Here is a 24,764-nt window from a genome sequence, read left to right on the forward strand (position 1 = left end):
GAAACGACGAACTTCGGATTTAACTCTACTACCAAATTACTTCGGATCCGTCACCGTTCTGTAGCTTACCTAAGTGGTAGGATCAATTTCCAGTATATTTTTATTTGGAGAAAGCTGTGGAACCTTATCCTCGCAGATGGTTTTAAAAAGGGATTGAATAAGTTCTTATAAATTCCATGTCTGAAATATTGCGATGAATGGATCGGATCCGTCGTCGAATCCGTCATCGGATCCGTAACACTTCGTAGTATCAAAATGTGCGGTCCGTCATCCGAAACTACGGATTTCGTTTTTCGAAGTAGACCCTCATGTCGCCCCAAACCGTTATTTGTTTGGAATTAATGCAGTTTCTAATTATAAGCATTTTTTTTCGATTGTTGGAGTATTTTATTTTGTTATAGTATGTTTTTTTATATCCATCGCGTGTCAATTGACAGTACTAGTTTATGCTATAGTCGCAAATGGTCTTTGATTTACAAAAACACGTAAACTAGCTATACTTATTTTATACCTTTATTTTTGCAGGAATGGACGAGAAGTATTTAAAATGCCAAAAATTACAAACGTATATTTGCAAATAATCTTAATATTCCGAAAAACTGTACTGCGGAAGATAGAGAAACATAGCGGACATAAAGTAAGTATCAGTATTCAATATATTAGTAGTGAAATCTGCTTTAAAACAATCATGGTTAAAACTGACAATTTTCTAAGGAGAAGGCCACATATTCAATATCATTGACGTGACGTGACGTGTATATTATATTCAATATTTATTTAGATTTCGTAAATTTTAAGTCAACCGCGATTTGGCGTTGCTCTTTTCAAAAGCAGTAAAAAGATCTTACGTGCGGTGCATAAAACAAAAATAAGATTACAATTAAGGCAGTATTAGAACAATAACATACATAAGATTATAATATTTTTTTTCACCAAGCCCCGGTTTTGTACTATCAATTTAGGGAATACTACACTATTATGGGAATTCCTAAAGTTATTTTCCAAGAGTTTGTGCGCCAGAGCAAAAAACTACCGTCATGTCCTTATAATTAGATATAATAGTCACGGCGTTATTAAAAATCATAGTAGTAGTAGGTTTAATTTGTAGTTTGCAGGCTGGCTCAATAGGTTGGTCTGGGAATCTTTAGGAGACATTTATATTCAGTAATGAACTTCCAAAGGCTGAAGGAGAAGTGTAGACGAATTATTAATTCCTCTAGAGAATCGTTTATTGGATATTGATCGTTAGTTTACCAAGCTAATAACATTTTTTTACAGGGATATCCTATCGACTGGTCCCACACGAGATAATTATATTCGTTTTTTTCATACTCTTCTGTGGTACGAAGAAACAATTCTTAGGATTAACTTGAAGGTAACATTTTTATATTCACTTTAAACAATTATACGATACTAGTTTTTAAACGTCACAAAAATTATATTTTTTAATGTTGTTTAGAAAATATTGTATTTTTTGCATAATTTTCAGAAATACAACAAACCATCTTTACCTTTACAACGTGAAATTGGTTGTTATGTACTAACTGTACCTGGTTTGGCAGAAAAGAGGCCATCACTGATGATTGGTAAGTTATAATTTACTACGTAATTTTGGTCCTTATTCATCTTTAAACGCAGATACATATGTAGATACCCATATAGAGTGTGATTTTGTTTTATTAAATACAGCTATTTTAACTACAAGAGCTAAAGGATCTAGAAAGTATGACGAGATGAGCTTGCCGTTCGCCTGATGGTAAGCGATACGACCGCTCATAAACAGTAGAAACACCATCCAACTCTTTATTACAAAGTATTGTTTGGTATTCCACTGCGTTTGCCATCCTGAGACCAGAGATGTTAAGTCTCATGTCCAGTAGTTACACTGGCTACAACGTCCTTAAAACCGGAACACAACAGTAACTAAATACTGCTGCTTGGTGGCCGAAATAGACGTTGCGGTGGTCCCTACCCAGGCGGACTCTCATACGTAAGAACGTATGAGTTACCACCAGTATCTACAATAATTCATCTAAGAATTCAAATTAAAATACTTTCAAAACTTGTTATACGATTTTCTGTACCTAACAACGGTTAAGGTAGCTGTCCATTCGGGTCCGTTTCATTAATCCACTCTGTGCTCTTGGTAATCTACAAGTACAACTATGGTTACTAAATATTTTTTCTTTTAGGCGATTTTCTATTAGTTATACCGCCGGACTCCGGTGTGGTATTCGAAGGCGTAATTAACGATACGACTGAAACCACCGTTAAAATTCAAGGACTGCACAAAGAGTAAGTGAATAACTCGTTTTATTTCTGTCTACGCATATTTGACTATAATATAATTCTTAATTTTTTTTATATAGAAGCTTGTAAATAAGTCTAGTGGTAAGTTAGTATGTATGCAATACACAATACGGACTAAGGCACAAGTTTGTTCTAATCGTATTTGCAGATAATTACTGGAAAAAACAATTATTTCCCCATGTAGAAGAATTAGTAGTACCCACTGTATTTGGCAAAAGTTTTTTCTAATTATATTACAGTAATGCTTTGTTTTTAACAATCCTTTAATATAACTGACTTAATTTTTTACAGTTTTGACGCATATTACGAAAGAAATAAAGTCTTCGAAATTCGTTTTATATTATCCCGGTCCTCATTAGAACGTATGCACCAATATGTCCAATGTATTAAACAAGAACATCAAGAGTCCAAGACATTTCCTACCAAAAGTAAAAAAGTGAAAAAAGTATATCCGATTTCAATGTAAGTAAAATTTACAGAAAAGTTTTAAATTGTGGAATTCGAAGATGACTGATTCTATAAAAATATTTTTTTTAGGTTCTACAATGCACTGATTGGCAATAATGTGGAACAACGTATGGCTGTGGAAAATATAGTAAGTAAGACCAGTGGACGAGCACCTTACTTACTACACGGCCCGCCCGGTACTGGCAAAACTGTGACAGTTGTTGAAGCTATACTGCAGGTAACGTATACCATAGAAAGTTTTCCGCCCTCACACCCACCACTACAACTCCTGTAAGCCAGGATCAGCAGTGGCACGCATTTTCTGACACCGAGCAGTGAAGCTCGGCGAGTCTCAGGGAAAACTAATGTCATTATCCCGCAAAGAAATTAATCAAATAGAAAGATAGGGAGGAGTTGGAAATATTAATTGTCCACCATATAGTAATACCATAGAGTGAGAATAGAACTTCGAAAATGAAAAGAAACCGAATTTATTCTTAGATAAAGCAACTTAACTGTAACACACACGCACGCGCGCACCCACATAGGTACGCATATATGCTCGCACCTCGCACGTAAATTGAGCAAAAGAAATTCAAAAATAACTAGATTAAGTTCAAATAAATGTGCTACTAGCCATTCTTAATAAAATGAAGATTTGGGTTATAGTTAAGTAGCTTTACTTTTCTAGTAAAAATTAAAAACTTTTTTCATCTCGTTTTACTCATACTTTATATGGACTCACCTATCAACATTTCGCTGGCTCATTATTACAAGGGCCTATGTAAATTTTTATTGATGTTGAAAAATGAGGTTTAAAATTTTTATGTTTGTAAAATGAGAAAAGACAATCAGTAAGTAATAAGTGGTTCCCCTTTATTTATCTTTCAGGATTATTGAAATCATTTACTAAAAAAAATAATTTATAATTCAATTTGTGTAAAAAAAAAATACATAGAACTTTCTGATTTAGGCCAGCGATTTAGGCATAAAATTTTTTGTAGTTTATAGCTTTTTTTGTATATGGGCACAGTATTATGACACTGCACCTGATGGTAAGTGGAGAGGGTTCCAATAGAAAGTCGACTGACGAGAGATGATTACCCCTCGGCATTCGACACAATTATGCCGGCATGTTGGAACCAGATATATACAGGCTGATCCCGGAACGCGGGACACTTACGTGAGCCACTATGCCAGGTTTTAACCTTATGTATGATCGCTATCCGGGCGGATATAAAATATATCCTACCACTAGCAAATAGCTATAAAAAAAACTGCCAGCTTCCAATCTGGTACGGAAATCAATACATAAATGTGTAATGTTAACCTGAAAAGAAAAAGAAAAGAAAAGAAAACATTTTATTATTGCACACAAACAGTATAACGTGCACATAGTAACAAATAAAGAATAAAATCATAAAATTGAAAAGAAATATATTATACCTATTGTGCCAACAATGGGAACCCTCATTTAGCTTCTTGCTGCAGTACTAGTCTGATACCGCAGCGCTGATTTTCAATGAGGCACCCTGGGTGACGTACGGACACTAAGTAGGTGTATTACGCAAGTAAAGATAAAATAAAATACGTACGTATACAAACATAACATAAACAACAAATACAACCTGATTGCAGTTGGTGCAGAAAAATTCCAATAATCGAATACTGGTGTGCACGGATTCCAACATGGCCGCCGACCACGTGGCAGCGGCTCTCGTAAAATACAGGACAAGGTTTCCGCAAAAGAATTTTCTGTTGCGCGCCAATTCTAAACTTAGAGCTTGGTAATTATAAATTTCACGTATTTACAATATGTATCGCTATGTTGTGCTATTTCCCTGATATGCTGCTTAATGCGTAGGATCCTATAATTTTCCTCTATACCAATATAGAAAAAATATAAATAAATCCATATCATTCATATCTATAGTAACAATTTCAACACGACGGTCTGTTTGTTACTCTCGTAAGGCTGAGTCGAGAACCGATTTTTATGAAATTTTGTATGGAGTAAGATTTAACCATGATGGACATAAGCTACTTTTATCCCGGAAAAAACTTTTATTTATTTATTTAAACTCTTTTTTGTACATCATACAGAAAAGTAAATATAAAACAGAGTCAATTAAATAACAGGAAGAACAAATGGCGGTCTTGTCCTTTTACACAAGGGCGAAGCCACGAGCAGTTCAAAATATATATTCTATGCTCTACTCTATATCTAAAAAAATTATGTTACAATAGCTATAAAATCTATCTCTATTCTTCGCGATACGTAGTCTTTTTATATAGTGAAGCAAAGAGATACATTTTAAATTGCTATTATTTATTATGTAGGTATCTACTATCTACACATTTTGGCGCGATTAGCTTCGGGCTATGCACATAGTGAAATGTGTATAACTCTTGGTTGACACTGAGGCCTATAAGGGACCGCGAACATTCTCTGGCCCTCTCCCTTCCGCCCATCCTAAGATTGTTCCTAATTCTTCTCCCACACTTCTTTCCCAACTATTCCCTCCTAATTTTCCTCCAGGGCCCAGCAGTCGCTAAGCCGGAGGGAACCAGTATCCCATTCGCAGGTGTCCCTCGGTGTAGACTGCGGGGCCTGTAATTAAAAAAAATATTGAGCCATTATGACTATTTACAACCCTACCAAGGCTATATCCGTGCAAGGCCATGGACGAGGAGACATTTGCCGCGGCTCTAGGCACACAGTTCAGTATACAGCCTATGAAGGTTCGCGAACATTTCCTGGCCTGCCACACTTCCCTACTCCAGATATCTCCAACTTTCCTCCAGGCCCATGCAGTATCTATGCTGGGGGATTCCAGTATCCCATTGGCAGGTGTTCCCACGGTATTGAGTGCGGGTCCGGTATCAAAAAAGATATCTTAAGGCGATACCTCAAGGTCCATTTTCATACATTTTGTTTCGGCTTTAATCTGGGTAACTAAACAAGTATTGGCAAGTAAAGAATTTAAATTCACGTCTAGTTAGTGATTAGTTCTCGCAGTTGAAAGAAAAATGTAAAAATAATTAATAATCATGGATATTTCGGCCTTTAAAATTTAATATGACGAAATTTTATTGGCAGAAATATCCATGTTTATTAATTATTTTACTTTTTTCTTTCAACTGCGAGAAGCCAGAGAGCGTTGCGCCGTTCTCTAACGGCACTAACCGCGATGACTTCGAGGAGGTCACCATCCAGGAATTTATGAGTTACAACATTACCATAACCACATTGGCACATTCTTCTGTATATGCCACGTAAGTAAAAGTTTCTAATACTGTTTGAATAGTTCACGATGGCCGTTGAGAATGGAACGGCCTGTCGAAACCAGTGGCGATACGTTAATGAATGGCAAGGAGTGAAGTTTTCGAGAACCCAACAGTAAATATAAGTGCTAATATGCGTAAATGCGATCGGCAAATCATTCTAATAATTAGATTTTACATATACAAAAGGCAAGTCGACTGTCGAGACGAATTTGCACAGATTCAAGACCAAGAGAATCAGGGGTCTACGTCTTTTATTTTGAAAGATATCGTACACCATCGTTGCAGCATATGCCTACTTATAAGCAAAAGATGTAAAAAAAATCTTAAGCTAAATTTAGAATAACAAGTTCTGGCAGCAATATATAGCTAAAATAACTTTAATATCGATTTATTTTAGCGGAACTTGCCGAAGGTCGTGCAAGGCTCATAATTTGCGGAAATCAGCTCGCCGTGGTTCTTTACACTGTAAAAATTGCCAGCAAAAGTCGACCTCTGCAGGTTTTCTTGCTTATCTAACCCTCACTTTACAGGCGGCTGAAAGCTGAAAAATACGAGCGGTATATAACCCACCTATTTATAGATGAAGCGGCCCAGGGTAATGAGCCCCAATGTTTGATACCGATATGCGGTTTGCTATCATCTAAAGGAAGTTTAATCCTAGCCGGCGATCCTCTACAGCTAGGTCCGGTCATAATTTCACATTCCGCCAGGAGTTATGGTCTAGGTAAGTTTAAAAAAAATAATTAAAAAATGCTTTATTGATCATAGGCGAACATGGTTGCGCTTATGATAAGTCAAGGTACATGAGGATATTTAATTATTACTTAAATGAAGTTTGTCTAAAGTTAATATTTATGAAAATATCTTTTGTTTTCTCGTGGGAAGTTATTTATAAATCGAGACAGACGCGTGAATATTGTTGATTTGGGTTTACGGTCTCAAGAATGGACTTGAGTCATAGATCTCGATACCATAGACATAGTTTATCTTATAGAAAGAGAATTGAATAGCAACGAAACGTCACACACAATTTTTTTATTGCTTTGAATGACGAAAGGAGCTTGCCGTTCGCGTTATAGTAAACTATATGACCGCCCATAAACAGTAGAAACACCATCCAACACCTCCAATCACTAGTGATCACAGAAACTATATTCCAAAAAGCCAAAGTTGTACAACTATCTCTTTCTAAAATCAATGTGTGATTTTAGGCGTATCGCTGATGGAACGTCTTCAGAAAACATTTCCAATGTACCACCCTGAAGATGGTGACCCTAACTATACTGTCATGCTGAGGAATAACTTCAGATCGAACCCGGACATACTGCGCATTCCGAACGCGTTATTCTACAATGAACAACTCAATGTAAGTATTATTAGGTACTCACAGACATTTTACATATTTTTGTTCTTAGTACTGAAGGTTAACTGTGGAAAAGTGTTATCACGGTCATGAAGAATGCATGCCATTATATTTTATATCTTATCTTTGTGTTACGGTTCGGTTTTACAATCAATCAAAGTTCTAATTTGTAATGGATTAAAACTTCATTGTGCTTGTGAGAGCCCCTAATTTTTTATTTATTTGAAGGCATCATTAGATCAATTCCTAAACCTCACTCACTTTTTGGACATTTATTTAACTTATAATATCATTAAAACTTATCGAAAATGTGGGGAAACTCGAAACTGAAATTTATATTTAGGATTTCAAAAGTTGTAAAGGCGCAATAGCCTAGTATGTTAGGTAAGATGGTTTAACAAAGTAATTAATTAGATAATGGAGCTTGAACTCCGATTATAACTCACTAGCTTTAGCTCGCCGCTCCGCCCGCGTGAAAAATGGATTTCAATGAAATTTGGTATGGAGATAATTTGACATCCTGGGAAAGACATAGGCTACTTTGTATACCGGGAAAATATATAGCGGGACTTTTATGCTGCGAAACTTTATCGCGGAAAACATTTTCACGCGGTCAGAGCTGCTAGCAAACGCTAATTATACATATACATATGTAGAGATGCACACACGCACACACACACGTGCGCACGCGCACACATATAGGTTATATCCCGTTAATCTAGTTTTAGGCATTCTCGCAAAGAAAATATAATATTACTTGCTTTTGCTCACGGCTTCGCCTGCGTGAAGAAGTTTTCCGGGATATTTTTTCGACTTGATACATGTATCGTTATATTATGACCAAAGTACACAAAATCATTATAAATTGAAGCCTATGTGTTATTCTGGTGTATAACCAAAAATACTGTAAAGTTTCATCCAAATCCGTTCAGTAGTTAACAAATATACAAACATACATCCATACATCTATCCCCATAAACTTTTGCATTTATAATATTAGTAGAATTGCGTTACATACTGTGCGCCGATTGCTTTTATTTATGTTAAAGCAAAATGTTATGTATTTTTTTTGTATATTTCCACAGGCTAAAGCAGCAATAGATCCTATAAGCAATACTGATATTTTACATGAAGGTCATCCCAGCCGCGCTATTGCCTTCCACGGAATATTATCTAGGGAGGAGAAATCAAGTGCGTCGACTAGGTAAATCAACATTGCTATATCTATATATATATAAAAATCAATCCCTATTTCTCTTGGTCACGCCATCACGCGTGAACGGCTGGACCGATTTCACTATTTTTTTGTTGTATTTGTTATTGTCAGGAGAAGGTTCTTAAGAGAAAAAAACAAAAAAAATTGCGCGGAAAATTAGAAAATTTAAGAAAACTTAACGAAAATATTAATTTTATATAACTGTCAATTGTTTGAAATAACTGTCAGCGATTGACAGAATGCGCGCTGCAAATTCATAGTTAAGACGGGACAACGTCCGTCGGGTCAACTAGTTAACATTATTTTAGAGGAGGTATACTCAACCTGCGACCCACTAGGTTATTTCATGCGGTTTCCTGAGCATTTTAAGTGGCCCAAGTGACTTCAAAAATTCAACTACAACTAAAGAAACTTTTCCCAAGATCAATTCAGTTTTATGATAAAACTATATGATTAAAAAAGTGAATATTCCTTATTCAAATATATAAATTGTTAAATAATTTACGTTTTTAGAAACTAAAGTAGGTAAATAAGTGAAGTTGGAGTCCGCGGAACTATAACTAAGACAACTGACCTGCATAAAAAAAGTTAAGACTATCTTCAAGTCGTATAGGTACAAAACGTTTTCATTGGGATCTTGGCAGAAATGTAAATAATGAGTCATATATTATGTTTTTCAAATATTTTTTTTTTGTATTTAGTGTCTTGTGTGTATGGACGACTTGATAAAGGTCGCGGGAACACATTGAATGCGGGCCGCTTTCGACAGGTCCGTCTGGAAATCTTTGGGGAAGGCCTTTTTTTCTGTAGTGGGATATTAAAACAAAAATATTGAAAAAAATCTGTACACAGCACCTTTGATTACAAAATGTTCTTATATTTGAAAATAACTTTTTCTTGTAAAACGCCCGATCTTATTATTACCTATATAAGGACTAAATTGTTATGTATTTAATCATATTTATGCACACAGGCATCTAAAGTGAAATCGTGGCTTCTCGAAAAAGGCTACGAGAAAGTAGAAGTTGGGACAGTCGAAGCATTTCAAGGCAAAGAGAAGCGTATTATCATCGTATCAACTGTTCGTGCGAACACTAATATGCTTGAGCACGACGCGAGATACCAACTGGGGTTCCTGGTAGATGATAAGGTAAGGAACAGAATTTGTAGTATCAGTGTTACGGATGAGGGGCAGGGTAATAAAAAATGAAGTCCCAAACACGCGGAAACAGGACGAAACAAAGTATATTACTATGACCAAACTTATGTGAGCTACAGAAAAATGCCTACACACTAAAAATGGCCGGTCAAACTTATATGATCTACAGAAAAATGCCTACACACTAAAAAAATGGCCGGTGAACTGCCATAGTAATATACTTTGTTTCGTTCTGTTTCCGCGTGTTTGGGTCTTCATTTTTTATTACCCTGCCCCTCATCCGTAACAATCAGCCTTGGGACTGTTCAAGTATTACGTAACGCAATTTTTGAAGATTTTTAGACCCCCACCACCCATGTCACGCGCCGTAACGTTTTCTTGTACGCCCTCGCCGAAAAGTTACGTAACTCTAAAGTCATTTTTTTTTCTAATATTCATAATTATGCCACGGAAGTACTGAAAGCCTCTAAAATACCTTTGTTATTGTTTTAAAATAAAAAAAACAATGTTACATAACGCGTTGTACGAACCCCCCTGCTGCCCCTGTAATACATAACGTTTTAGGAGACCCCCCTCCTCCAAATTACGTTACGTAATACTTGAACGACCCCCTTAGGGGGAAGTGAATGGGGGGAGGCTAAATCGAAGTGCCGCCTTCAGACCTCGTACTGTACAACGGGCTTTGCTTAAGAGCATAGACAAATCGCTTTCCGATCGGCAACGCGAGCGTTTTTTGTGTCGAGCGGCAGCGACGAGTGAGCGAGACGGATACATGGGTGAATAGGAAGGATGCCCGACAAAGAGAGGCGCGGATAGCGGCGTCGCTACCCAGCGTACGTGTTGTGGGACCCGCACCGCCGTGCTGCTCGCAACTAAGTCAATTTTCATGGCGGGAACATTAAACCGTTTAGCATGTTAAGTAAAATTATTGAAACTAGGATTTTTTTCTCCTGTCCGGTGGCGGCCACTGTGTAGAATTTACGCACAATGAACTTCTTTAAGAACTAGACAACGATGTAGCTCCATTTGAATACCATAGATATGACAACGTTCGGTGCAGTCTTTCAGCTTTGTATTGGTGTTGTCTCTAGTACAAAGATATATTGGTAGTGTCCTCGCCAAAACAAGATAACAATAAGCGGAGCACTACTTACTATTTCTGGGTCTCGTTGAACTTTAACTTAGCTTCAGGCATATAATAGACTTAGAGATTCATTGCTACAGTTAGTGTAACTGTTATTATTTTAAATGAATGGAAAATTTCCATAAATCTCCGAAAATAAAGATTGTATTCTATTCGTAAAGCACATGACTGTCAATGTTGCCACCAAAAATTTGTATTTGTTTTTTAATATCCTTTGATATAGATTTACAAAAGAGTCTGATATCAGTCCTAGATATTTCGTACAATACAGTTGTACATATTTAATATTTATGTACTATTCCAATTCCATGACTATACATTAATTCAGACAGTAATAATGAAAATAACATTCTCTTGTTCCAGCGTTTCAACGTCGCACTGACTCGTGCGAAAGCCAAAATTATCATCATAGGCAATCCCGTGTGCCTCAGTAAAGATGTTAAATGGCGTCTTTATATACAACTGTGTCGAGAATTTGGCACATATTATGGTTATCAACATGAATAATTATGAAGATTGATGAACAATTATCGAGGACCAATTTTAATTGTATTAATAATGACGCTAAGTGCTTTTATTCTGTGATAAGATATATTTTTATATTTTGATAAAACTTTGTTATAGACATGTTTCTTTATGATATTACATTTTATTAAATATGCTCTATAATGCCTAACGTGGTTTTAATCGTAGATATTGCAGGTATCCTAGCCTCATGCATTGTAGGTAATATAGAAATAAGTCATTATAGTAGGCATTTAAAAAAGAGTTAAGAGCGTTTACGTGCCGCGCGTGAAGTCAACTATAGGTAATTCTTCGCAAAATTCACTCACACAGAGCCGTTGCGTAGCTGTGTGCGTAGAGTTAGCGCGTCGGCTATCTTTATAGTCAGACCAACCAATTTTGATCTTTTCGCTTTAATTATCTAATTGGAATGTAACTTATGATTTATGAATTTATGATAAATGAAGAATTCTATTATTAAATATATAAGAATTCATCATGAAATAGTTTATATGTATCATTTTGTAATTATAAAAAATAAACATTTTTAACAAATTTTAACGGCAATTTTACAAATTGTTATTTTCACTTTTAAATGCAAATGCTTAAAAATTTAAGCATTTGCATTTAGAAAAAAATTCCGTTTAGTAAAGTGGAGCTCATCATGAAGCCGAAAGATAGGCACCAGAACTCCGTATTCACACAATAAATCAGGAAAATTACTGTGCTACGATGTTTATAATGGACCACATAATTACTCCATAGATCTGCAGTTTTTAATATTTAGCGTATTGAAAGTTTAAATTAAGTCATTAGAAATTACATATTGGAATTTATATTTTGAGTCAGAAGGTGTATGTAATGAGATGTTATTTTTAGGTGTATAACTAAAAGTGAGAAATAAAAGACTTCTTTTTTCGGATTTTGGTTATATTTTTTTGGATAGTTTTTTTTTTAATAGGTATTGCTTCTCAGTGACATCGATCATCAATCGATCGATTGTACATCCATGTATAACAATTTACCAGTTCTATATCCATAGTTTTGCATAATATTTGCGACACACGACGAAGCAAAATAGTTGGTTCTGTACTTTTTTTTGACCAACAGCAGTCATCTTTGAGTGTAAGTATGGGAATACCGTCTTTTAAATCGCCACAGGCAACATCTTTATCAGTTTGTTCCCTAGCGGCCTCTTGCATCCTGTCCTCTGCAGCTAATTTCAATCATTTAGCTAACTCGTCGTAACATTTCATGTAAACATTTTGCGTTAATATTGGTAAATCTATGGAAGCTAACTGTTCGTTTAAATTTGATCTACCAACTTCAGTCATCATAGCTCCATTCACAGTTCCACGATATACGTCCATACTATCAGTATATCTCTTAGCGCTTAAATAGCTTAAATTCCATATTGCACATATTACACTTCATTAAAAATGTTGACTGCAAGCAAACATTCTCTTTCAATAGTTGTAAATGTTCGATACTACAACCTGTTGCTCTGTTGTGGTTATTGAGTGTTTTAATTTGATCCAAAAAATATTGAAAATCTATAATTTTGCGGCTTTTAATAACCTTATTTATTTTGAGTGTAATATCAGGCACGATTACCTAAAAATAAAAAAAAATATATAGAATATACTATTATTGTTATCGAAGTTTACGCAAACACTACATACTTAAGTAAAACTGCATATGGATCTTGACGCGTTTAATTTATACAAGTATAATGACGCCGAAACCTACACAGGGTTAAATGTCAGGATAAAATTATATGTAAAATTGATGTGAGCGTGTAAACCTAAACTAGCCCAAATAGTTAAGAAGATAGGTATACTAACTACTACTAGTAGTTTTATTCACTAGCTACATAAATTACCAAATCCCTTATTTCTAAGGTTCAAAGAGGAGAAAGATATAGGATTCCGTCTCTCGTCACTTGAATTTTCTTAACAGTGCGCATCAGTGAACACAAAAGCCTTGTTATTTGAAAGTAAGCGTACCTATGCATTATGCAAAAAAATCAGCCAAGTGCGAGTGGGACTCGCGCAATGGGTATTTGGCGAGTTGCAAACGTTTTGACAACGGGACAGCAAAGTGATTCTATAAGGCTAAGAACTCACGAAGCGGTTTTTACTCGCGCCCGCCGTGGTTGAGAAACGGCTGTTTTATTTCCAAACTCATGACGACCGGAGATCTATGCGATTTGTAACCACCGCGGTTCCGATTATGTCCTGCAAACTTGGCGAGCGATTATCGCAAGGCGGGCGGTTACAAGATGGACAGTTAACGGTCAGTTGAGTTCCAGAACGCCATGGACACATATCAGAAACGATCACGATGGAGGAAAATGGCGTCAGATTTCTGTAACCACCCTCCCCTACCGACTACTGCAATCGCCCACCTACTAACCACAGAGCGCGCTGGTGCTACCGTGGCCCGCACGATTCTACTAGTTGGCCGCCAATACAGCGGGTACCGCATACAACCGCGCACGCCGCGGGCGTAAAACGAGTTTTGAAATGTGCGTTTAGTCCATTGAAATGTTACAATTTAAGGACCGAATATTGCAGTTCTTGGAGGACGCAATTTTATTTTTGGGCCATGTGTGGGGGGTCAATAGAAGCTTAACCTCAAGTTTGTGGGTCGCCACCCTTGTCCCCCGGCTGCCATCTTGGAAAAAGGGGTGAAAACACTTTTTTCGCGATATCTCGGAAACTATACGTCTTACAAAAATTTTATAAAGCCATAATTTGTAGCAAATTGTTTTGCCTGCAAATATGTTTATTTTCTCCTTTACCCCCAAATGGTAACTCATACCTTTTCTACCTGCATAACATTCGATAAGTTAAATTTGGTAAGTTCTATAGCAAAAGAAAAAGAGTTAGGAATAAATAAGTAAAGTTGTACGAATTTAACAAAAAAATTGTAATAATATATTTACAATAAAAAAATCAAAAATAAGTTAAACATTTTGTTTCGACCGGATTCTCATGAGCATTGACGAACCCGGTAAACTTTGGAGCGCTGTAACAGCGTTTTAAAATGAATAAACTAAAAAAAAATTATAGGGAACAATTTTCCTCAAAAGATCATTTACAAGTTAGTTTTGAGGTAATTTTTTTTGTAAAATGTAAAAAAGTTATAGAGCAAAAAGAAAACTTTTATAAACATTTTCTCACATTTTTGCTTATAACTTCTTTAATTTTAATTTAGGGCAAAAAGTTATATAAACATATTTGTACGCAAAACAATTTGCTACAAATTATGACTTTACAAAATTTATGTAAGACGCATAGTTTCCGAGATATCGCGAAAAAAGTGTTTTCACCCCTTTTTCCATGATGGCGGACAGGGGACAAGGGGGGCGACCTCACAAACTTGAGATTAAGCTTTTATTGACCCCCCACACATGTTCTAAAAATAAAATTGGGTCCTCTAAAAATACAAAGCTCATGTAACATTTCAATGGGCTAATTGTTTTAGCTTAAGGTTCCATTTTTTCCTTCGAGTAACTATGCTCAAGTGTTTAATGAGTAAAAAGCAACAACCATAACTACAGACGCATGTTATAACATTAGTACATCAATCTTTTAACTTTTGCTTTAGCCGAAGTTTCAGCGTTATTACGTTTCCTTTTCTTGCCTAGAAATAGCTTTACTTCCCATTGTGTCTGAAACATAATAATATAATAATAATTTATAGTAACTACTAAAATTATTGTCAATCATTAAAGAAAAAATATTTTACTTACTAAAGTACTAAGATGTGGCAATCACTGTATACACGTGACTATTTTTCTACGCACAGCAAAGTCCAACTGGAGTCTCGCCGGAGCGACGAGCGATACGTCCTCTCTCTAGAAAGCCTCAAGGCGGACTAATTTGAAACGATTTGCGCGTTGCGTTTTATAGTGGTATTTAAAATATTTATAGAAAAATAACAGAACTAATTTTGTAGAATTTCTAAATTGTATGTTTTAAGGAGATGTTCTTCTAGTATAGTAATCCAATATTATATTCAATTAAGTAAGATATAGTGATAAAAAAATCATTTAAATGACCAACATTTCTGAAATTGCCGAATTCTTTGAATTTTTATTTCTCATGAATTAAACATAAAAAGATATTTTTTCTCTACTAACTTTTTTCTTCAGGATCTTTTTAGTTAGATAAAAATAAAATATTGTTATGGTTCTTAGTGGTTTAAGATATTTTGAGCTTCGAAATAGACGTTCGAAGCGCAAATTTGAAAACCTTTGTTCAGTAATCATTAAACAATTTACAAATACTCAATAAATCTAAAAATTTTCTCTACTAACTTTTTAGACAACAAAATTTTCTATAATAATTACTAATTCATATGTTTTTAAAATAATGTTTTGATGGATATTATCTCCTTCGAAAAGTGCTGTTTTTGAGACATACGGCGCGCGGATGCGTAAACGCTCTTAACCATCATATAATCTTTTTCTCATTTTAGCAAAAAAAACTTTTCTTTTCTCGTATGTCTTTTCAAATCACAACATATTAAAAAATGAAAAAAACTTTTTTTGTTAAAAAAACGAAATATTAAGTTTAATGTTTTAATTATAGAATAAACAAAAAAAAATCTATTAAATTTTGCTATTTCTCCATAAAACAGTATAAAAAATAACGAATCAAAACACTCACAGGCTCAAAAAGCGTCAATCCTCGCGCCAGATCTGCTCCCCTGACCTTGTAAGGGTTCCAGTACCTCTGCAGGTCCATAGCATCGAGGACAGTGGCGTGGATATCGTGTGGAGTGGTCAGCACGTGGGCATTATGCTTCAGGGCGTCCAGGGCCTCTGGCCTAGACCTTCGCAGGGTCTCAGGGAGGACGATCGTCATGAATGGCAGACGCTCTTCGAGCTTGCCTTGTAGTGTGTCACGGACCTTGGCATATCTGAAACAAAATTGCCTCGTTCAGGAAACTTAAGCTCTAAAAAATACTATTAACATTAGCCGTGTGGGACGAAAAGCAGTGGAAAAAATTATAGAGATTAGTATTTTGTTTTTTTCTCGATCACGACAACTGCTCCTAATGTTTAGTGGAAATAGAGCATCATCATCATTGTGGATGATTTTAGTTCAATTTTAACAGAAATAAACACGAGTATGTGGTTTCATTTAGTGACGCAATGTCAAAATGACTGCATATTGACAAAATATTCAATCCTTGCAAAAGATCTATAGCCATTGCCCATGGTATTAAAAAATGCTACCACCAGCAATACCCACCTTGGCCCATGGTCGCCCATGACGAACAGCAAGGTATCCCGCAACCTTCCCTGGTCCCTCAGCGCCTGCAGGAACTCCACCGTATGCTCGTCAGCAGTGGAGATCATGTTGAAGTCGTCATGCGTGATATCCGCTATGAACGTGAAGCAGAACTTCTTGCCGTCCAGGCTCAGGAACTAGAAGAAGATGTGGCTATTATATCGTACTTAATTTATAAGAAGCTACGTTACCCCTGAGTACTATAGGCTACTTTTTAACACAGAATTTTTTTTTTACACAGACAAAGCCATGGGCAAAACCTATGTTGAGACTGGTGTATTAATAAAATACTGGCAACTAGTATTAAACGCAACTATTTAATTAATTATGACGTTATTGATACACAAATTTTAGTTCAACAACCAATTCACAACTGGAGCGTATATGGCGGCCAATAGTAGCGAAGCTTGCTGACTTGCACGGACACGATGTTATGCGGCGCCATTGTCGCAGTCCGTCGGAAGATCGCAGGGCGCATGCGCACAGCTGTCATACAATTACCAAGGCAGCGCGCGTCGACCAATAATGGAGCGTCTGCGCTGATGTTACTATGCTGCTACACCTAGTATTATAAATTTCGAATAAACAGCTTCTAAAAATATACTTAGTGGACTGTTTGCTGGGGTCACCTTCTTAAGTGTTTATAGCCAGGTCCCAAAAAACCACCCCTAGATTGGCATAATTGCTAGTACGACAGAGTTTCTTAGAGAAAACAACACCCTGTATACCAAAAAATCATCTCACCTGCTCAGTGATGTTCATCATCATCTTGTACTGAGGAGTGTCTCCGATGCAGTACTTGTTGTTGGAGCCGCCCTTCCACCACTTCTTCCCGCTGCTGGACTCCTCAAGGTAGAACGAGCGTAGGTAGTGGTCGGCTGGTTGATGCTTGAACCCATTGAAGCGGTACTGGAACGTGCCTATCCACGGCATGTCCTCGAAGTACGCGGTTCGATATCTGGGAAAGGATTTTTTTTATAGAAAAAGAAAAGTGGTGAAGCACCGCATCCGATATGGTTAACCCTTTTTTGTTAACCATATTTGGGGAGTGCACTATTTCAATTAATGTTATAACAACTGCCAAAATATCACTAGTTCATTACAAGGTTCTATGTTATATTTGATATGCAAATTGAATTATATTTATCACATAATTCTAACCCCCTTATTCATAGACGTTATTTATCTAAGCTTCATCTTTGCTGTGATAACAAGTCTGTTTCTCAGTGCTGACGGCATGACAGCCTTCGCAGTGCGTAGACATAGGGCAGTTGTGATTGGCTAATATTGAGATACAATTTGAATCTAGTTGGCTGTCAGATAAACAAAGCTGAACAAACAGCAAGCTGTCAGATAAACAAAGCTGAGAAACAGAATTATTATCACAGCAATGCTCCGTCCTTAGATAAAACACGTCTATGAATAAGGGGGTAAGTCTATAAGATCTAATGACATGTACAATGTACATCACCCCCTTGAAATTTCCTTTTGTTACTTGCTTAATTTATTTTTTTATTTTACATGCTTGCTTAGCCACAAAAATAAAAGAAAAATACATAAATATCCAAAGCTAGTTCTTAAGGCTTAATCAAATATATGGATCGCTGTCTCTCAAACTAAATAAAAGCTTGTACCTTGAGTGACAGATGGGAATTTGAACTTATTCTCCCTCCCTCCAAACCTAAATGAATATGTATAAATATCCCCGAATAAATACATATAAAACTCACCCGTCATCTCTCAGCTTGTAGAAGATGAACGGCATCATGTCCATGGTGCCGTTGTTCTTCATCTTCTTCCTCACGTCTGGTAACTCCAGCTCGTTCTTCCCGGTCAGTATCGGGAACAAAGCTGCCGGCGTCCCGTCGCCAAGGATGTTGTATCTGGAATGAAAACACTTTCTTTTTCTCTCCTGTGTTCTATCTTCGGGGCCGTTCAAGTATTACGTAACGAATTTTTGAAGATTTTGGAGCCTCCCGCCATCCCATGTAACGCGCTGTAACGTTTTACTGTAGCCCTCCTCCCTAAAAGTTACGTTACACTAAGTGTCAATTTTTATCTAATTATCACAATTATGTTACGCAAAGTTCCGGAAGCGGCGATAGCCTAGTTGGGTGTGGAACGGACTGCCAAGACGAATGTCCGCAGGTTCAAATCCCAAGGGCACACACTGACTTTTTTAAAATCATGTGTGGATTCTTTGTGAATTTATCGTTCGCTTTAACGGTGAAGGAAAACATCGTGAGGAAACCTGCACATCTGAGAAGTTCTCTATAGGAATTTCGAAGGTGTGTGAAGTCTACCAATCCGCACTAGGCCAGCGTGGTGGACTAAGGCCTAATTCCTCTCAGTAGTAGAGGAGACCCGTGCTCAGCACTGGGTAAGTATATAATACAAGGCTGATATTATTATATATTATTATTAAAGTACCGGAAAGTCGCTAAAATACCTTTGTTATTGGTTTAAAAAAAAACAATGTTACGTAACGTTGTACGAAACCCCTCTCCCGCCCCTGTAACGCATCGTAACGTTTTACAAGACCCCCCCTCCGTCCAAACTGCGTTACGTAATACTTGAACGGCCCCTTGAGTGTTGTAGTGTGTCACTGTAGTGGGTAATTTGGGTGTCTAGAGACTTTCCCGTCCTCACACCCACCACTACAAATCCTGTAAGATCAGTAGTGGCACGCATAATGACACCGAGCGGTGAAGCTCGGCGAGTCTCAGGGAAAACTAATATGTCATTATCCCGCAAAGAAATTAATCAAATAGAAAGATAGGGAGGAGTTGGAAATATGAATTGTCCACTTCCCTCCATAGTAATGCGGATGACAAAATCATGATCTAAGGAGGCGTTTTAACCTCAAGAATAAGAACGTTATTATAACTTTGATAAGAATAAGAACGTTATTATAACTAGATATTGTAACTTTGACTTTGCGGATGAACAACACCTCAGTCCCCCCCGTGACCATGAAGGCTGCAAAGTCTTCGAAACGTCGGGAGAAAAATAAAAAACAAAATACCGCGATAGAATCCGGAAAATTAGATTAATTTCAATAAGAACGTTTATTAATATAGTAATTTGGGTGTCTATGGGCTGTGACACCGGTGGAGAGGTAGGCTCTTCGCTGCGAAGAGCAATTTCCCGATCCCCCACCGGTGTGGTGAGGGGGATCTTCCAAAGGGGCAGGACTACGACATAGCCAGGCTTTAGTCCGCCCCTCGCCGATCACCCTATTAACCAAGGGTAATAGGTATACATTTTTATATGTATACATAAACCACGTCAGAAATAATCATAATCATCACAAAGATACTAAAAATATATGAAAAAGCAGCAATAATAATCTCAAAAATGACCTAGAGTCAAACAAAACTCACCCCTGCAAGACAATGCCTTCCAACTCCTTCGTGAGAAACTCGTAGCTCTTCGGCATTCTTCGTATGAACCCGTTCTTGGACGTAGAATCGAACCCGAATATGAGTATGTTGATCGTATTCTCTCTGCCTGGTGGCGGCTGTTTGCGAACCACGGTCGTACGGAAACCCAGGGAATGACCCGTCCATTTTGAATGAAGCATGCTGAAATATGTTAATAATATAACATTTTAAATAAGGGACAAGAAAACTTGGGAGTCCAAGTAGATTTTACCATGTAAACTATAGTTTACAATGTTGTCGATAGATGGCGTTGACCAAAATAAATCGCGCTGAGATATACTGCGAGTCAGAATAATACTTCGGACTGCCATTTTTGCGAATTTGTACAGTATCAGCGCTTATACGTTTGACCGTCAATTTTGAACAAATTTTGTAATTCGCTAATATTTTTTATTCCTGCTTGAATGAGGAGACGAGCTTGCCGCTCGCCTGATGGTAAGCGATACGACCGCCCCTAAACAGTAGCAACACCATCCAACACCTTGAATTACCAAGTATTGTTTGGTATTCCACTGCACTCGCCATCCTGAGACATGAGGTGTTAAGTCTCATTATGTCCAGTTGCACTGGCTACAATGTATATATCTCACCTGTTCAAGTGTGTGCCAATACATTTGATCTTAACATGATCGCTCTTCTCCAACACGTACACTTCATCATCCTTCACGTCTCGAGGGGCTCCCAGATAGTGTTCCTTGTCGCTCTTATGTATAATGTTCCAGTACGTGCACACTATGTCCCTGGTCGTCGCCAGGATTTCCGGGACAACTTTGCATTCTGATAGCTGGAATCAGATAATATTAAAGACCCTTAACATATTTTTAGCGGTGGATAGTGGACACCGCTGTAGAGGAACACATGGTTGCGTTCCTCTATGGAAGAGAAAGATTTCCAGTCAGGCAGATGTTGCGCCTGACCGGACGCGGCCCCTCCGACGATTCTTAATCGCAGGTGGTATATGCTGCACGTCGCGCAAATTCTGCTATCGCAAGCCAGTATCGTCTGTCGCCATCTATCTACAATATCTACCTACATTTGAGATTTCAATTTAAAGTATAAAAAAGCAACTTACATAACATTTTACCCAATCCCGGCCATCACAGACCACTTTGGGCAGCACCTTGTCGAACTGCGTCACCTCTTTAGCGAACGGGTCCAGATGGGGTATATCACATCCTGTACCTTTGTCCTCCTTCAAAGACTCTTGAAGACGATTCTCAATGTATCTGAATTTTAAAAAGTATGTCATGGGATAAAAGAGCTTATGACGGGTCTAAATAACAGAAAAGTAATAAAAAAATTCAAGTTAAAGTTTAAATTAGGAGACTTGTTTATTTATAGGGTATTTCTCCCTCTTTTGCTGGTAAGTTTCCTTGCTATTGATGGGATGTTTCTACTTTCTGTATGGCGTAAGTCAACTTAATTTATGGGGTAATTTCCCAAGCCCAGTTTCGAATCTGCGTAAATTTATTGAATAAATACATGTTCAACAACAAGACTACTAAATAAAAAAATCGACTATGCACCCAAAATAATGATTGAATGAGTACTGTATACATCAGATGCTAGATGCTTAACTAGCTAGCATTTAGTTGAACTAGAAGAAACACGTCATGAGAATAATTATGCTTGTGATGAAAATGGTATTGGGGTAAAGTTGTTATTTATACACTTTATAGTTTTTTTTAATTCACACACTACCTATAACTATTCTCAAACATTTATTCAATGTAAAAAAAAAATATTCTTTATGTAAAATAAACTTTTATGTATAAAATGACAGCTCTGTATAAATTACATTCAAGGTAACATTTCTTTGAATGTCTGTACACAAAATATTAATTACAACTCATTCTGCATTATACTTCTATAAAAAAAACATTTTCAAAATTCAAGGTCTGTAAGGATTATTGTTCACGCAGAATTCTTCATGAATCCACATGTTTATACTTTATAACAATATCATCTATGAAACTTTCTTATTTCCATAAAATAAACTAAAGGTGTCTCGTTTCCTAGCCATCTATAAACCCTCTACCCCATTGAGGAACAATTATAGAAAGTAAATCAGTCTAAAAAAATATATATTGCAGAACTATATAGGAGGCTTAAGGATAATGATTAGTTTCCATGCGACATGCACTGATAACGCAATATAAGAACATAGCATTACGATTAATTACGTATTACGATAAATTTATCGTAATACGGGACAATTTATTATTAATTCTGGTATACAATTTATAAAAAATGCATACTAAAAATATTGAAATACTACGCTTTGCTCGAGACTTCACTCGCGTCAATAACTTTGATAGCTACAAAAGTCCGTAAACACTGTAAGAAACCAGCGCCATCTTTTCATCATAAAAAAAACTGCAAAATACTTAAATTGTCTTTTATAGAGCTACATTAATAATAATCTAGTAAATCTGTTTAAGGATTTGACGTTTATAGACGTCAAAGCTATTATAGAACTAAATCGCTTAAAACAATTGCATTGCTGTGTTCTTATATGATACTTATAACAAAATGACATTTCGTGCGAAATACGTTAGTTAAATGTAACCAAACTTAACCATCTTCTGCCAAAAAAAAAACAATTTTTACGGGGTATGACCTCGACTAAAATTATGGGACGTCATATTAAGTCTAAACGAAAAGGGCTAAATTTGATTACTTAAAGCGTGTCACTCAAAAAAAAAATAACAAAAAACTACTTACTCAATCACTGAATTTCTGAAAATATAAATTAAAATAAAATATTAATTACATCATTCAAAAACATGCTTAAAAGTTAAAAAAAATATCAATGTGGTCTAAAATACATATTCTGTGAATAGATTAATATCAAATTAAAATCAATTCATGCAACAGCTTAGATTTTAATAAACACTATTTAATCATAACCTATAAAACCTTAATTTTTAAAATATATATTTTAGATCACCTATATAATGAACACATTTTTACATTGTGCAATTTAATTCACTGTTTACCCAAACATAATATGTTATCAGTAAATAACATAGAACAATTCTCTAGCAGTTGAAAAGCCAAATATAAATAAAAAAAAATACCATAATCATCGAAGTCAGACTTTATGTGTGATTTAATATATCCTATCTGTCGCCAATTTTTTTATCTTTTTATGTATTTTAAATTATAGATTTATGGTGTGCAATTGTATGAGGGAATTAGTGAATTAAATTCCACCCTGTATACAAGTAAAATTATTTACAAAAGTAAAAAAACACATTCAGTATATAGTAGCCATAAACATCTTACGATTAAAAGCAACATATATTTTATATTTATATTAATGACTTACCCATCTAAGCGCATTATTTAAGCATGAGCAGTTTCAAAGTGTGAAATAAAGGAAAATTATTCCTACAATACAAAATAACAATACTTTATTTCAATAGAATTTTGATAAAATGTGGACAGTGCGGTGGGTTATTTCCATGATTTATTTAAAATTAATTTATTTACCTATATATAATATACATACATATAGGCAAAGGTTGTTAATACTTCATAACAAATGTGCAAGTTATTAAAGGGGAAAAATGTTAACATGAAATCACGTCAACCAACATTATTGACCGTCATATCACGTCAACCAACATAACTATGTTGACGTGATGTGACGGTCAACTGACCGTCACATCACGTCAAGATAGATAGTAAAGGGACTAAAAGATTTTTAATATAGGTATGTGTTGGAGATTGTAACCTTCGTCGTGACTTATTATTTTTTATATGTTCTATTTTTAGAACTAATTGTATTTTGTTTGCCATAGTTACTTCTCTTTAGTCCGAAATAAACACTCATGTCAATAACATCTTTTACTAACTTTATTTAATTACTAAGAACATATACCATATTTACAACACGTTATCAGCACGAACGCTTAGTTCTTAGTTTTTCACGTTATTTAGTAAAATAAAGTTGTATATATTTTTTTGTGTGACTAGGAAATAGTAATAGTCTGAAAATGTCACATGAATCTGGAGATGTTTCGAGTATGAAAAATTCCCCTGCGTCGATCACATCTTTTCCATTTCCTTGTTTGAGGATAAAAGATGGATATCCGACTTGGAAGTTCAAGATGCGAAATTACCTTATCCATGAGGATTTATGGGAAACAATTAGTGGATACCGAGATGGAGACACAACCCCTGCCTCTACAAAGGTACGCAAAGACGCAAAGGCATTAGCAAAGATATGCTTATCAGTAGAAGGTGCAGCGATAACCCATATAAGATGTGCGAAAACTGCATCTGAGGCATGGACTTGTTTGCAAAAAGCCTTTGAAGATAAGGGAATAGGACGAAGATTATTTTTGGAGCGTAGACTGTACAGGTTGAGTCTATCAGAGTTCAAAAATATTGAACTATATATTAACGCAGTTATGTCAACCGCACAGGATCTTGCGGATATTGATGTAGTCATAGAGGACAAGTCTATTGCTGCAATACTTTTGGGAGGTCTAACTCCAAGGTATGAACCTCTCATTATGGCTTTAGAAAATTGCAATGTAGACGTGACTACAGAGTTGGTGAAAACAAAACTGCTTAATG

General features: G+C 36.1%; 3 protein-coding genes and 1 long non-coding RNA gene across 4 annotated transcripts; 3 read left to right on the plus strand and 1 right to left on the minus strand.

Annotated features, from left to right (window-relative positions):
• The first annotated feature begins 625 nt into the window (after window positions 1–625).
• On the plus strand, window positions 626–4,615 carry LOC119191699 (putative helicase mov-10-B.1). The gene is made up of 7 exons (XM_037445576.1): window positions 626–637; window positions 1,279–1,375; window positions 1,490–1,586; window positions 2,193–2,295; window positions 2,602–2,772; window positions 2,848–2,995; window positions 4,396–4,615. The coding sequence occupies exons 3-7, from the start codon at window positions 1,580–1,582 to the stop codon at window positions 4,546–4,548; spliced, it is 582 nt and encodes a 193-aa protein (XP_037301473.1). The 5' UTR covers window positions 626–637; window positions 1,279–1,375; window positions 1,490–1,579; the 3' UTR covers window positions 4,549–4,615.
• An 824-nt stretch (window positions 4,616–5,439) lies between these two features.
• On the plus strand, window positions 5,440–8,649 carry LOC119191701 (putative helicase mov-10-B.1). The gene is made up of 5 exons (XM_037445577.1): window positions 5,440–5,619; window positions 5,906–6,033; window positions 6,576–6,769; window positions 7,257–7,411; window positions 8,494–8,649. The coding sequence occupies exons 1-5, from the start codon at window positions 5,440–5,442 to the stop codon at window positions 8,614–8,616; spliced, it is 780 nt and encodes a 259-aa protein (XP_037301474.1). The 3' UTR covers window positions 8,617–8,649.
• Window positions 8,650–9,433: 784 nt separating this feature from the next.
• On the plus strand, window positions 9,434–11,343 carry LOC119191700. The gene is made up of 2 exons (XR_005113511.1): window positions 9,434–9,774; window positions 11,291–11,343. It is a non-coding gene; the product is annotated as an uncharacterized LOC119191700 (long non-coding RNA).
• Window positions 11,344–16,059: 4,716 nt separating this feature from the next.
• Window positions 16,060–23,776, minus strand: LOC119191697. Its single transcript, XM_037445574.1, has 8 exons — window positions 22,902–23,776; window positions 21,250–21,403; window positions 20,768–20,961; window positions 20,118–20,318; window positions 18,465–18,617; window positions 17,479–17,692; window positions 16,696–16,871; window positions 16,060–16,360 (listed from the first exon to the last, which is right to left on the minus strand). Exons 4-8 carry the CDS (start codon window positions 20,315–20,317, stop codon window positions 16,060–16,062), a joined length of 1,044 nt encoding a protein of 347 aa, XP_037301471.1. The 5' UTR covers window position 20,318; window positions 20,768–20,961; window positions 21,250–21,403; window positions 22,902–23,776.
• Between the last annotated feature and the right edge of the window lie 988 nt (window positions 23,777–24,764).

This window comes from Manduca sexta, unplaced genomic scaffold (genome assembly GCF_014839805.1).
Source record: "Manduca sexta isolate Smith_Timp_Sample1 unplaced genomic scaffold, JHU_Msex_v1.0 HiC_scaffold_1812, whole genome shotgun sequence".
NCBI lineage: Eukaryota > Metazoa > Arthropoda > Insecta > Lepidoptera > Sphingidae > Manduca > Manduca sexta.

Excerpts from the sequence above, each read along its gene's own strand:
- LOC119191699 (XM_037445576.1), top strand. Across the intron at positions 2,296-2,601 it reads ATTCAAGGACTGCACAAAGA|TTTTGACGCATATTACGAAA; the intron begins GTAAGTGAATAA and ends AATTTTTTACAG. Across the intron at positions 2,773-2,847 it reads AAAGTATATCCGATTTCAAT|GTTCTACAATGCACTGATTG; the intron begins GTAAGTAAAATT and ends TATTTTTTTTAG.
- LOC119191701 (XM_037445577.1), top strand. The coding sequence starts at position 5,440 with ATGGACGAGGAGACATTTGCCGCGGCTCTAGGCACACAGTTCAGTATA. Across the intron at positions 5,620-5,905 it reads CATTGGCAGGTGTTCCCACG|AAGCCAGAGAGCGTTGCGCC; the intron begins GTATTGAGTGCG and ends TTCAACTGCGAG. Across the intron at positions 6,034-6,575 it reads CATTCTTCTGTATATGCCAC|GCGGCTGAAAGCTGAAAAAT; the intron begins GTAAGTAAAAGT and ends CTCACTTTACAG.
- LOC119191697 (XM_037445574.1), bottom strand. The coding sequence starts at position 20,317 with ATGCTTCATTCAAAATGGACGGGTCATTCCCTGGGTTTCCGTACGACC. Across the intron at positions 17,693-18,464 it reads TACAAGCTGAGAGATGACGG|ATATCGAACCGCGTACTTCG; the intron begins GTGAGTTTTATA and ends ATCCTTTCCCAG. Across the intron at positions 16,872-17,478 it reads TGATGAACATCACTGAGCAG|TTCCTGAGCCTGGACGGCAA; the intron begins GTGAGATGATTT and ends ATCTTCTTCTAG.